This window comes from Barbatula barbatula (genome assembly GCF_947034865.1).
Source record: "Barbatula barbatula genome assembly, chromosome: 20".
Lineage (NCBI taxonomy): Eukaryota > Metazoa > Chordata > Actinopteri > Cypriniformes > Nemacheilidae > Barbatula > Barbatula barbatula.
Window position 1 is genome coordinate 6,753,536 of NC_136783.1, and position 14,924 is coordinate 6,768,459.

The 14,924-nt window shown below is 39.5% G+C and overlaps 1 protein-coding gene across 1 annotated transcript; it reads right to left on the reverse strand.

The window, feature by feature from the left end:
* Window positions 1–7,796: 7,796 nt before the first annotated feature.
* On the reverse strand, window positions 7,797–14,674 carry rpn1 (ribophorin I). Its single transcript, XM_079482910.1, has 10 exons — window positions 14,272–14,674; window positions 13,297–13,361; window positions 12,239–12,545; window positions 11,950–12,159; window positions 11,645–11,837; window positions 11,457–11,556; window positions 11,198–11,336; window positions 9,214–9,333; window positions 8,789–9,034; window positions 7,797–8,705 (listed from the first exon to the last, which is right to left on the reverse strand). Exons 1-10 carry the CDS (start codon window positions 14,503–14,505, stop codon window positions 8,523–8,525), a joined length of 1,797 nt encoding a protein of 598 aa, XP_079339036.1. The 5' UTR covers window positions 14,506–14,674; the 3' UTR covers window positions 7,797–8,522.
* Window positions 14,675–14,924: the final 250 nt, after the last annotated feature.

A 14,924-nucleotide genomic window follows, 5' to 3' on the forward strand; every position in this document is an offset into this window, starting at 1 on the left:
TGGAGACTTTCTTTACGGTTATATCACAATGATCGTATATGTTATTTATTCACAGTAAATATACACAAGGTTGGGGTACTATTGTATATGGAGTGTAAAGTTTCAAAAGTATTCAGACTTTGTCACAAACTGTGTGTACTCTGCTCATTCACCTTGGCTTTTGAGGGATACAGACTTTTACATACATTTAAATTGTCTCTGTTGGTTACAAAAGTGCAAAACCATTTTACTTTCTTTTACCTTGTCGTGAACAGGGACCATCATTAGAAAAAACTTCTCTGCCGAACATCAGTAGACTCACACACACAGGCAGCATTAACATATACTTTTCTATCTCCCCCTTTCTTCCGCCTTCTTTCAGAAAGAATGTGTCTCTCGGCACCCGTTCCTGCGTTTGAAGTATCACCGTCAGAGTTTTCCTTCCATCTCACCGTCTCCCTCCCCTCCGCTGCCGTGTCTGTCTATCTGTCAGCCGGACTCATCTCCACCCCCTGCAGCTGCGAGCGGGTAACAGACCGGTCCTTTGTGTCCTTTCGCTCCTGCCGTGCCCCATCTTTTACCGCCGTGATCACACCTGCCACCTGCGCTTACCTTTCATCCTGCTCTTACTGAACCTCCGTCAGTGTGGAATGACCACTGGACCGGCCAGTGGCCGGACGCGTACTGTATCATTGAGCACTGCTGTAAACTAGAAGGTGGACTGAGATACGCTGGAGTGGAGAAAGGGATAGTTTATCACAAAATAAAGATTATGTAAATTTTATTCCAATGACCTCCGTTGTATGGACATATAACCTTCATGAAACCATTGTAATACACACAGACTTAAAGGACAGTTCACCCCAAAATTACAATTCTGTCTTCATTTAATCAACCTTGCGTTGTTCTTGGCCACCATTGACTACCATAGTAGGAAAAATGACAATGGTATTCAATAGTGCGCCAGAGCTGTTTGCATTCATGCATTCTTCAAAATATCTTCTTTTGTGTTCGACAGAACAAAGACATTTATAAAGCAGGTTTTCCTACTATGGTAGTCAACGGGGGTCTGGGCAAGATCTGTTTGATTGATGATGACAGAATTTCATTTTTGGGTGAACTGTTTCTTTAAGTATCTACAATAGCAAGACAATGTAAGCAACTCGTATCCAAAATACAGTTACAGTTGTTAGCATTAGTAGTATTGAAGAAAATGTTCTGCCAAGTTATACAGCTATAGCTATAGGATGTACATATAGGTTGTATACTTGGCTCATCCAGTCAGATACATTGGAATTATCAATTTTATACATTTAATTTAAAATCAATGCTTTCAAAGACGTTGAAGAGAAATACGGAGATTTAGAGGGATCCGCAGCTGGACTTCATCTTTCTATATTAAAGAAAAAAGCCAAGATGAAAGACAGATGAAAGTGTATTGGAGATAGAAGTTGTTCTGATGGGAGGATATGAGCCTCAGGCTCGGGGTCCATGTGTGGATGTTTAGTAGTCATACATTCACCTGTGAAGAGGAGGCTGACCGACTTCAGCCGGATGTCATGTTTAGTTCCTCTTATGGAAGACTTTGTTCTTGGGAAAAAGCTAAATAATAAAATTGTGTGCAGCTAGAAAATATGTAATTATGTCTTGCAGTTTGGATAAATTCACAGACTAAGTTGAAGGCATTCATCTTATTTCTGTAACATGACGTATATTTCCAAATAAACTAGATTCACATTATGAATAGCAGCACCCACACTACAGCTATGAAGATACAGAGGAACAATATTGCTGGCGTGACTTTCAAACAAATTAAACATTGACAGGCTATCAAAATCCATTTGAATTTAGTGCAAATAAAAACAAAACATTATCATCTATTGATATGGATGCTAATAGTCATACTTGCAAAGGAACTGACCGGCACTTTTTTACCCTGTCCAGTGGTTCTCAAAATCGGGGCCCCAACATGGATCCAGGGGGCCACGGTTTTTGTGCCACTTTATAAAATAAAGAATATTGCCATAAATGTTTAGCAATCAAACATCATAAAATGAAAACAACGACCCAAAGAATTCATATTCCGGCATTGTATAATTTATTGGTTTATGGTTGTAATAAACATTTAGGGGGGCTTGCAATAAAAAGTTTGAGAGCCACTGGTGTAAACCGTCCTTGTTATATAATGTGCCTAGGTGAACCCTTGTTTCACGCCCAAACTTTGATCAAATCATGTATTTAAGCACGGCTGTAATGCTGTTTCGACCAATCGGCACTCAGAAGTAAATGAATCTAAGTTGTTACTACATTAATAACACAGGTTGTCGTTCTTCGAGAAACACATCTATAAAAGTGCAGCGTTTTGGCCGCCCTGAATCATGTGCCACAATGTAACCTTTCAAAAATGGTCCTTTCATATAGTTTCACAGCTTGAGGTTTTCTGACAGGGCGTGTGCATGTGTGTGTGTGTCGTGGAGTGTGGACAGTGAGGGCGGTGTCTCTGTCACCGTAGTGATTTATGACCGTGCTCAGTTGCGAGCCGCACAGTGCAGGATATTGTTCTCTGACAGTGACGGGTCTCTCTGCAGGTTGTCAGGGTGTGTGTGTGTGAGTGTGTGGGGCTGCAGGTGAGCCCAGGCCGGCACAATCCATCAACGACGGGTCAGTACAGTCCGAAGGCCCGAGACCACCTCACACTCGCCGCTATTGTCGGCCCTCTATCGCTAATGAACACCGGCCAGGTTTGAGTCTTTGTTTGGTGCTGGAGCTTCTAATGCTTTTTCCTCGGGTCTAAGAAACATGCCATATAATGCTTCAGCCTGGAGAAAATGTGTGTGTGTTCCCTCAACCTCCACCTCCCCCTAAACCCTCACATACACCTCGTTCTCTACGTCTCAGCTTTCATAGTACACCACATCAGGATACAGTACTGCTGGTGAATTCCGGTTCAAACAGAATTGAAGCTCCGGTTTGGTAAACAGCTAAACCGCAGTTTTGGCAGGAGCTGACTGCAGGTTCAAGGGAAAGAGAGAGGGACATCACCTGTAACGAACTTTAGACGCACATGCTGAAAGATGAGACACGAACCTCAACACGCGTACACATGGGCTTAATATCAATTAATATGTGACATTTGGCCTGCTGTCAACATCAAGATGAGACTTAAAAGTGCTTTCGTAAAGATAACAAAATGGAAAATGCAAAGAAACTAATATTCTTTTCAGAGAATGCAAACCTGCACCTGCAAAAGTCACTAGCATGCTGTCAGTGGTTGCCAGGGTGTTGCTATGTGGTTGCTTATATATGTTTGCTTATTTCTGGGTGGATGTTTATTGGCTGAAGTCAAAAGAGCTTGGCACTAAATCACATACACTTAGCAACTAGCTGAAACGTGTTAAAGGCTAATTCACATTTAAGGAACACCAGCAAACTCATTCAATTTAAATTAGAAATTAGAAAAGTGTTTGTTGGGTCTCATTGGATCAATGTAAATAAGCCTTAACTGGACTCAACACGCGTCTCGACTGAAAATGCCTTTGTGTGTCATGCCTAAATGAAATTAAAAATACAAAAATACAAAAATAAATCCATGTATTTAACCAAGTAAATAAATACAAAGAAATAGTTTTTCTAAAAATATAAAAATGAATGAAAAATAGATATTTAAACTTATATTTTTATTTATTTATAAATGTTTATGCATTTATGTTAATCTGTGTGTTTTTCCACATTTATTTATTTCCACATTTCTGTGTCCATATGGTAATGAGGGTGCGTGTCTTGCTTCAGACATAACAGTCGAGCACAGAGCGCTGATGTAGACACAGACAATCTCTGCGGCCACCGTAGCATCTTGTGCTTTAACAAAATGACATGCAAGAAATGAGTGTGACCACATGAAACAATATTTTAGTATATTACAGCATTTACTATAGCAAACTGCAGCATACTAGTCTATATGCTATAGTAATGTATACTTTAGTGCCCTATGGTATTTACTATAGGAAGGTTTAAAAGCCCTTAAGGAAATCAACCATGATTTTATCATAGTATAAGTGTAGAAGGTTTGTATGACCACATTCCAATGGTTAACTTTGGTTACTGTAGCAACACCACGGTTAACTTGTGGTTACAATGGCTTAACTATAACACTAAATATACTATAGACGCCTTTACTGTTAGTTAACAGGGACATGTTTTTGTGGGCGGAGCTTAGGTGGAGGCAGAAAGATCCCCTGCCTGCATTACTAATGCTAGGTAGCACGTTTTGTTTGCTTGCTTTTTGATAATGACTAAAAAATCTGTTTACATTTTAACATGTAAGGTCACTCACTGGACCGCAATGGTTTTTGAAAAAGTTAAGTTCAACACCAGGAATCTGGCCGGCCTGTACTTAATGGATCCAGGGACGAACCGACGGGATTGCGTGGTTAAGTGGCCTGAAATCTACACCCGTCAGACAGAGAAACCAGCCGTGTATAGTAAAGATAAACTGAGAGCGTACACATCTGTAGATGCCTGTGTGTACTAACAGTGGCAAACGTTAGCAAATGCATTTACTTGAACACAAACCTGACATAAAATATCCTTCCCCAGTTTCACATTTTGGCATGCGTGAGATATTTTTAGACACATACCCCCATATCATAATCCACAGCAATAAAAAGACAGTAAGTGTTATGAAGTGAAACACTCCAGCTAATGTCGTGACGTAAGTGTGATGTTGGCAGTAAAGGGGTCTATAGTGTAAGCTATAGCAGTGCCAGCCAAACGTCTCACAGTTTTGGCAATAATACCTTATGCTTTTGTGGATGTTTGTATTTTTCGTTTACATTTTTACACATTTACCTGTTCATTCATATTGAGGCACAAAAGTAACAAACAACAGAATTTGGAAAGTTATAGATTGCATTTAAAGCAGGAAGGTTACATTCAGTCACATTGATGATGTTATGAAATACAGATATACAATGCACTGGAAATTTAGTGATGTTGGTCTTGACCTGTCCTGAAATCAAATACAAAATAACTTGAGGCCAATCCAGGACAAGACCCGGATCCTTTGAAAGAAAATGGTTTGGTTTTAAAACTAGATCTTGAGGGTCCAAAAATAGATATCATCTGGGAATTTTACTACAGTACTGTAGTGTGTATTTAAACAGTTAGTCTGGGATTCAATCTCTTAAAGCATGATATTGTTGTTGGTGCTGGTGGTCCAGTGAACTTTATGCCAACACGTTGTGCTGAAGCACTTAGGGCCCTCTCTCTCTTCCCATTTCTCTTCAACATTTCCTGTCTCTCCATCAACTGTCCTATCGATGTAAAAAAGGTAAAGAGACAAAAAAAAAGTGTGATACTGTCAGTATCATCCACCTTTAAGTCAATACTTTCTCAGTTCACTTGCTCTAGTCACCCACATGAAATAATACTACATGGCTTATCAACCTGGTTCCTGGATGGGCCGGCATCCTGAAGAGTTTATTTCTCTAATCAAACACACATAAATCTCATTCAGGATTCCTTTAAATTATTTACCATTCCATAGTATTTGCTAAAGTAAAATGACCACTATAGTTAAGCCATTGTAACCACAAATTCACTGTGGTTATGCTACAGTAACCAGAGTTAACCATTGTATTTGTAGAAGAACTGTGGTCAGTCAAACCTGCCAAAAAACATGGTTTCTTCACTTATACTCTGATAAAATCATGAGAGCATTTAAACCTTCCTATGATTAACTCTATAGTGCACTACAGTATATATTACTGTAATATCATATGCTGCAGTTTACTATAGTAAATGCTGTTATATTCAATATTATTGTTTCATGTGGTCACACTAATTTCTTTGATGTCATATTGTCAAAGCACAAAAAGATTTTATTTTTATTTATTTTTATTTTTATTGCCAGTGATGAATACAAAGAAGTTAACATTTACAGATAACATCAACATAAAAAAAATATTCAATAAAACAAAATATATAATAATAATGAAAAATAATAATACAGTACACACAGTAACTTAACAAAATATATAAAAAATAAGCACAGGTCTAAAGTTTTATGGGCTTTAGTGTTTTTAGAGTATGAGTATTGAGTTTCATTTTTAAAAACAATAAAGGAAGGCTTTTGATGAGAAAATTTGCATCGATGGATATGAAATTTAGCAAGTAACAGTAGAAGATATCCAAACAAAATATATTTAAACAACAGATGCAAATTTAAAAGCAAATTATGACCAACAAATTTACAAAAGTCAACCCAAAAACCTTGTAAACACTGACAATCCCAAAAGAGATGAAGAGCAGTTTTATAGGGGGCACCACAAAAAGAACAGCTATAAAAATCTATATCTTTTTAAACTTTTTTAAGGATGCTTTGGCTTGAAAAAATCTATGTAATCATTTAAATGATACTTCCCTTACTTTATTAGTTATTATATTTAAAATGCAATGTCCACATTTTTTCCAATCAACACTGTCAACAAAGTTTCCACAATATGATAGGACATGTCAAAGCACAAGATGTGCTCTGTGCTGGACTGCTATGTCTGAAGCAAGACACGCCCCCTCGTTACCATATGCACACTGAAATGTAGAAATTAATACATTTAGAAATAAATAAATGTGGAAATACATAAATATTAGCCTAAATGCATAGAATAAATATACAAAAGTTTAAATAGTTTTCATACATTTTAACATTTAATTTATGTATTTGTTTTTCATTTTACATTTCTTCATAGATTTATTTTTGTGTTTTTAATTTTGGATTGGAATTCTATAGCTGTGATGCGCAATTCCCCCAAACAAATTTAGTTTAATAGCAAAATAGTTAGTTTCATCTACAAATATTAACCTTACAAAAATGAACCATAGTTATACTACATGGTTACTGTAGTAAAACTGATACCCAGGATAAAGGTTTGTTCCAAAAGTGCATGTACAATTATTCGTCAAAAATTACCTTGTGTAATCAAATAGAATATGTGCACTTTGGTCGACCCAAAATAGTGCTAACAGATCCTATCAAGTTCTGTAACTATAAACATATGAGCTACACTGAAAAACACAGACGTGAAGCCATTCTAGTACTGTTTCTACTATTTGTATGTTATGTTAAGCATTCACATATGCCCTTCATTCTCACAAAAGCCATTTTGACAGCATTTAGTCTGTGAATGTGTGAGAATAAGCGTTTCCCACCCTCGGGCCCAAAGACTTACCACAAACACACAGAATGTGTGCCATTGTAAGGGTCTGGGCACTCTAAGCATCAGTGCTAACAGACATTGTCTTGGTTTCCCTCCAATGTGTATTTTCAGAATGATTATTGTGCAGCATATACAATATGGCTTCGTTATCATAGAGACGAGAACGCCTCTTGATATTTTGGCACAGGAAATGACCCTACGGTGACCGGTGGTGACCTCAGATTGGCTTCTGCCGGTTTGCTGGGTTTGCTGGGAATGGGATTTTGGACTGTATGAATGTTCTACATTAAAACACCTTTAAGAGGAAAAATATGGCTCTCGCTTTACATCAAAGCATTTTTTGGTAATGTTACTAATGGAAAACGTGTGTGATATTTGATCTTAGTTTGATTTAATATTAAGTTTAATATTAAGAACGTGAATTACCACAAAAGAAAGTGTATTGATTTGGATTTCTATATCTTAAGTGTTTGATTTTATATGGTTTTTAATAGGGCTTCATAATTGGTAGTGCGATAGCGCCCTCACTTGGTGATAACAAGCAAGCTCATCTTTATGAGCTTAATTTAGATTCATCTAAATCAACAAACAATGAAACTCAATAAACATATACAAAATATGTGCAATTTGCTTTATGAACAAAGGGACCTGCCGTCTCTATCACATTTGCCATCAGTATTAGCTAGTATTGGACATTATCTGACCACAAAAATAAAAGACAACAGGTCTGGTTTTACACACCTTGTTTATTAATGGATTGGAAATGTCATTTTACCCATAACATATAAAAATCAATCTCATTTTGCCATCCACCATTGAACCGAAGTACATTTACAAACATTCTAAATCATACAAAAATGTGTGAACTAAAAACCAAATAGAAAATTAGCATGAACAAATCTGAATCAGCGATGACCGTTTTATCTTTGTTTTAGGACAGGGAATCTTTTTTGGAAAATATAAGTGCAAAAACTGATTTCAATTCAAATCTGACTCCAGATATGCAAAATAAAAATGGAAATCAGAACTGCTTTGCTGGATTGTAAGAACGAAGACTGCATCTGACATTCAGCAACTTGAAAAACAAAATGAACGATTCTGCAGAACACAAAAACCCTCTTACGCAACAACACACATTCGGCAACACAACATGCACATCCTGCGCAATTCTTGTCCTGTTGAAAACCTTTTAAAATTTCATTCCTCAAAGGCACCGAAAATTGATGTTCACAGAATGGTTTTGTTTGTTTGTCTGATTTGCACTGAGCATGTGCGATCGTTTGGGAGGGCGATGTTTCGTGGCCTTCTTGAAAACATCTGAGGTCTGAATTACAGGGCGTCCAGCAGGCTGTCGATGCGGCTGACCAGATCTTTCCTCTTGCTCGACAGGGTTTTATCCAAGTCAATGTAGGCTTCCTTCTTCACCTTGCCGGCCACCAGCCGCTCGGCCTCCTGACAGGAACGGCACACCAGCTCTTTCAGCTGGCTGTCCAACTTCTGTATCTCTCCCACCTGTGAAACGACAGAAGACTTTAAGAAAACAAACATAAAAACAACTCAGCCGTTTGAAATGCACGTAAAAGACAACTCTTTACCTTTTCAGCCAGATCTGAGCCCTCTGCTTTGAGTTTGGCCTGCAGTCCTGTGATGTCATTGGTGAGGGTACGGTGATCCGCCTCAAGGGTCTTGCGGCCGCTGTTTAGAGCGCCGGTATCACGGGACTGCTTGTAACGATTTACAACTTCATCCATATGGCGATACAGACCCAGACGCTTGTTCACCAAAGTTAAGACCTGCTCGGTGATGGAGGCCACTTTCATACGCACCTCCGCTGCCGGATCCTGGCGGATGAAATAAATCAAGAGATTTGGCAAATAGCAAAACATGAGTTCTGGGTTGCATTTCCTGAAACCTTATTATCACCACCACTGTTAAGGTATAACTTAAGAATGATGTAGACTTTAGGTTTCTGGAAACCTTTTAACAATACTGTTTGCAACACACAGATCCCCAGATGTACCTTGGTGATAGAGAAGTCGAGGCGCACATAGATGATGACAGTGAAGAAGAGGATGTAGAAAGCCCCCACCACCAATAAGGGCTCTTGCAGCATCAGGATCTTATTGAAGGTGTAGTGAACCTAGAAATCACAAAAACAAGTAAGACACCGAAAGAAAAAACATTCTTCAGCCCATAAATGCCTTTATCGTGCAAACTTTCAGGACAACTGTGTGTTGGCTGTTAAACTGCCACAGGTCGAAAAAACAATGATGTAATAGGTTCATGTGACCTAAAGCGCCACCTGCTCTTTTCAGGCTTATTCATTTTCATATTTAAAGGAACAATTCACCCAAAAATCTAAGTTTTACCTTCATTTACTCACTCTCAAGTAATCCCAAATCTGTATACAGGGTTCCTACACATCGAATGGAATACTTTTCCAGACTCAAACATATTGACTTCCCAGAAGATTTATCAGCCCATAATTACCACCTGAAAAAGTTGTGGTTTTAAAAACCACGTATATTATTATAATATTTAGCAAAATAATTAGTAGACTGTAATACCTCATACAAATTGATGAACACCAAACAAAGACATGCAATGCACAACATTTTATCAGAATTAAGTGCAATGTTAATAATTTGTCAAATTAAATAACTGTAAACCTTCAACCTACAGCAACAGAAGGTTTGACGAAATAAATAAATTAATAAACATGAAAATATAATTTAAGTCCATTAACTTTTATACAAATTGAAATGCAATCAATCTTTTAAGAGCATTTGGGTTTGGAATGACAAATGTAAGCGCTATTCCTTTGACTTGTTGTGTAGCTACAGACACCAAATTACAAAAGTTGCAGACACTTGTTTTTTATAAAAAATAGTTTAAATGAATTCTTGTTCTTTGATTCTCTTTCTATAATATTGATGTGTTTGAAATATTTGCAAATAATATTGTTTTAATAGGCTAAATACAACCTATAAATGCACTCGAGTCAAAGCCATGCGGTTTAGGATGAACTAATGAAGGTCTGGTCATGTTTTTGTCTCGTTTGAGCATTTTGTAGTTTGCATTATTGGATATTACAAGCAGCCATTTAGTCAGGTTCATTATTTGAATGTTGACGAGGGTCAAGCACGCGCAAACTCCCGAGAGTTCTGGAAAGAGGGAGAAAGCAACACAGCCAGGGTTTTGCTTGTATTTTAAGACATGACATGTGAACGACCCCCTATGATAAAACATTCAATGTTTAGCTATTCCCTCTTTCACAATTAGCTGACCTTGAGCTTCCGGCCTCTTTCATTTGATTGGACAGTAATCCTGGGCTTCCTTCGTTTGATTGGCCAACTCATTCAGATAGCGCTGTTAGACAGCTGAGGCAGACCAGATCCGAGATCAGTTACTAAATACAGTTTTGTCCTATTAGGCAATTTTTTTCACGACTTATTGTGTACCATGGAAAAACTACCCGGACGTTAAGGACCTAAATGCAGGGTCCGGCCATGTGTTCATCACGTGTAGTCAAACAGTAGGGGGAGCCAATCATCCATCGCAGCAAACAGTCCACCAGCAGATTCGGAGTAACGCTGATCTTTTGGCAGTGCTCGAAACTTCAGAAAAATACATTTGTTATCATAAATTCTTACTTTTATATTTTAGAAAACGGAATAGGGCAAAAGTCTGGAAACTCATAGTTTTCTCCACGCTAATCCAGACCTGGACAATCCACACTTTTCCAAAACGTGTAGGAACCCAGTGTATACATTTCTTCGGTCTGTTAAACACTAAAGATGATATTTTGAAGAATGTAGGACAGCAAACAGTTCTGGGATACTTTTGACTAATTTTGTCTACAATCATTCTTCCAAATACCTTTCTCTGTGTTCATCAGAACAAATATACAGATTTTGAACACCTGGAGGTTATGTAAATGAAGACAGAATTTTTATTTTGGGTGAACTGTTCCTTTAAATGCCCTCTTGTAATTCTGAGCTCACCACGACATCCTGAATGTGCTGCTCCACAAGATTGTTTTTGGTGGCCACCAGCACAGGTCTGCCAAAAGTGTCCAGGTAAGTGTAATGTAGCTCATCCGGACTACGTTTTATGAAGTATGGCGTGTCCATGTGGATGTTTCTAGGTAGAACACCAAAACAGCGGTCAGTCTCTGAACATATTCATTATGAACTGCACGTCTTTTGAACCCCGTGTTACTCTTACATGCGAAGTTTAGAAAATTGACTTTAAGATGCTCACCTGGCTCCTTCTGGAAGGATCAGCTTGACAGTCAGTTGATCAATAACCTGATCGTCGTACACGTGATCGACCAGACGCATCTTCATGGCGTACTGGTCGCCTAAAGAAATAGAAACATGCACGATAACCTAATGAGCCTTTAAGTTGCGTTATGTCATTGATCTGTTACTTTCAATGATTATACGAACCAAGGTTGTAGAGGTACTCGTAGCTGGGAAGATTGTAACCAATGATGTAATGTGACTTCCAGCCACCAAACAGAGGGAAACGGGGACGGATTTCAACCTCCACAGAATCTTCGAGAACCTGAAGGTGGGAAGTGGAGATGTTTCCGATCTCGTCGCGGTAGTAGACGTCTTGAGCAGAGGCTGGGAGGATGGTCTGCAGGAAGACAGTACAGATGTTCATGCAACTGGTTGTGTGATAGTCACAGGGGTTGAACACACAGGCCAAAAGTACTCAACAATATATGCAAGGTGGAGAGTTTAGCCACCTTGATGGATTTGACAGAGGAGATGCCGCTATCAGACTGTCTCTGGTAGTCATAGCGAGAGAACGGACCCTTCAGGTAAGCACCGGTGTGTCTCAGGTCGATGGTTTCCTCCACAGCAATGTTACCCCAGTGAGAGACCTCAATGGTGCGGGTGATGCTGCTGATGGTCAGGAAGGGTGTGTTGTTCTCATAGTGGATCTTCATTGTGTCCTACAGAACAGAATGACATGGTTAGATGGATGTAAAACACTAGCGTACTTTGAATAAGTCTTTCATTTCGGTCAGTCACCTGGCTGAAAGGCGCAACATCTTTGAATGGACCGTATTCAATAACTTCATCGCTCTTTGTGGGGTTGCCCAGTTTAGTGTAGCTCTCCACGGTTTTGGAGGCCAGGCGGACACGGGTGGTCTGAGAGCGGGTGGGGTAGGGCGAGTACAGGTAGTGGTTTCCCTGGAAGACAACCAGCTGCCGTTCGGCCTGGGTGATGTGGCTGGGGAAAGGTTTCAGCAGGTGACTGTATACAGTCTCGATCTTCACCCGCAGCTTAGCGCCCGCAGCCAGGGGAGATGGCAACCGCGCCTCAAAGAATTTACCGCTGCAAAAAAGACACACAGAGGATGTTCATAGAGGGGGGGGTACGTGGACAGCACTTTCTATTCTGGAAATCTGACCAAATGCAGATGATTTGAGCACTTTCAAGCTGCACTTTGGGTGCTATGTAAATTAGATTGAATGATGTTTGTTACAGATTTTTTGTTGCACACTCTTAACTATAATTGCCAAAGTAAATACAGAACAACGTAGGGCTACAATATATACAAATTACGGAAATCTCGCAAATGCGCATATTTTGACATGCATATTGCAATGGTTTGATTGTTTTATGTACCGTCACAGAAAACCATGGCTGTTAACTTTCAGAAGTGGCAATGTTGCTTTCTTTTCCCAGTAAGAATAGGAAACATGAAAGCTTTACTATTTTAAAAGCATATTAATATTGTTAATAAAGCAAAAAGCAGCAAGAAACAGCTGATGGGCGTTGTTAGGCACAATGCGAAATGCACTAACCAACCGCTGCATCGCGGGGCTTATGATTTATATAAAACCGTTAAACCACATGTGTAGCAAGGCTAAGAAACACAGACGCTACAACAGTGGCACAGTGATACTCGCACAGTTACAAATCAGGTCTCTCATAACGGCTTAGAATGTGGCTCAACCAATCAGAATCGAGAAACCGAGCGTTTTATCAATTGATTTAACTAACTTTGAGTTTTATCATATTACAAATTATATTGCAAGTGACACCTATATTCGTGCTGCAGATGTCTTAAGAAAGCATATACCTTTGTCCACGGATGCTCGTCTCTTTCAGCTCCAGGGCTTCATCCTCCTCTTCCTCTCCTTTTACCTTGTAAGGACAGATGTTTATGATATAATCAATGTTTGAGCTCTAAAATGTGTTTATAATGCAAACAACAATAATAATAATAATAGGGTCAATTGTGCGCTCCATTTACATATTTACAACGCAATCATATTGGTGATACTGCTCCCTAACATTCACACATTTAAACACAAATTCTAATATTTTCTATTGCAAATACCAGTATACACCCCATCAAATGTCTAACATTAAAACCTTTTAATAAATATCTTTCTGCGGTGTGTTTTGGGACTTATGCAGAAGGAATGAATGATTTTCTACTGGTTCCCATCTACCAGACATCGTCCCACTATAGGCGAACCCAACACATTAAGAGCAATGTGTTACAGCTTCCATAATTAAATCCGTTGGAAGTCATGGGATCCTTTTTAACGTATTTCCACGTTTACCATTAAAGAGCAAGGACATTAATTCATTTTACTGTAAAACCCGAAGGACTAACGTAACACGGAAGTGAATCGCGACTCCAGCGCTTTACTTACGTGTCACGCAGGCACTGACAGAGCAAACCGGAAGTGCGCTGCACACCCACTGCTAATGCTAACAACTACACAAAACATTTCAACAAAACAACCCGTGCATTACTTAACACCCCACGGGAGGCGTTTTTAGAAACACGCGAGTACCACAACCACGCCATCTGGAGTAAACTCTACCCAGAAAGTGTGCGAATTGCCAAACCGTGACGTGACAGCCAGATTTAGCAAAGACGCAAAGTTACTCTCCCTATTGTCCACCTCTCAAGCGGACCCAACACATTTGTTCATGATTCAATAACGCGGACGGCGTGTTATTACAGCCACGAGCACTAAAGTGACGGCCATCATTCACACCCCTCGCGCTCGTTTCATTTAAAGTGGGTTTATTGACTCACGGTTGCACCGATGAACGCGATGTGAGGCGCGAGCTCGGGCTCCAGCGCCAGCGTGAAGGTCTGCGCGCTGGCGTGTCCGTGATTCGCGAGCTGGATCTCGGCGGTGATCTTCGCGAGGTGAGTGCTCAGATCCACAGCGCGCTTCACGTCCTCGTTCACCAGCCCTTCCGCGCGCACCGACGCGCTGACGAAGCACGAAAGAAGCAGAAAACTGACCGCTCCGGTGTTCCGCATCGTCTTCGCTTTAACGTGTTTTATTTCAAAGATGTGGCGTGTGATTTACGCGACGATTCACCGGCGGAGCGTGCAGCAGTGGGGCCTCGAGCTGCTGCTGCTGCTGAAGGATGACGCTTCATTCATTCCCTCGCGAGTGACGTCACTGTCATGGCGGACGTGAACGTTCAAGGAAAGCTTGGTTAAGTTTTGCATCAATAACAAAATGAAAGAAGTGACTTTCGAAATTTAAGCTTATGTTGTATATACCTGTGAATGTTGTGGTCAAGAAAGAGAAACCCTTTTGCATCTTTCTTTTCATTGCATTTACTCAAGATTATTTTGGAAAGATGTTGTATATTAATGATAGGAATTTGTATATTTGATGTGCTTTTTTATACAGAAAATGAGAATTTGAACTGTAAACCACAACATATTAT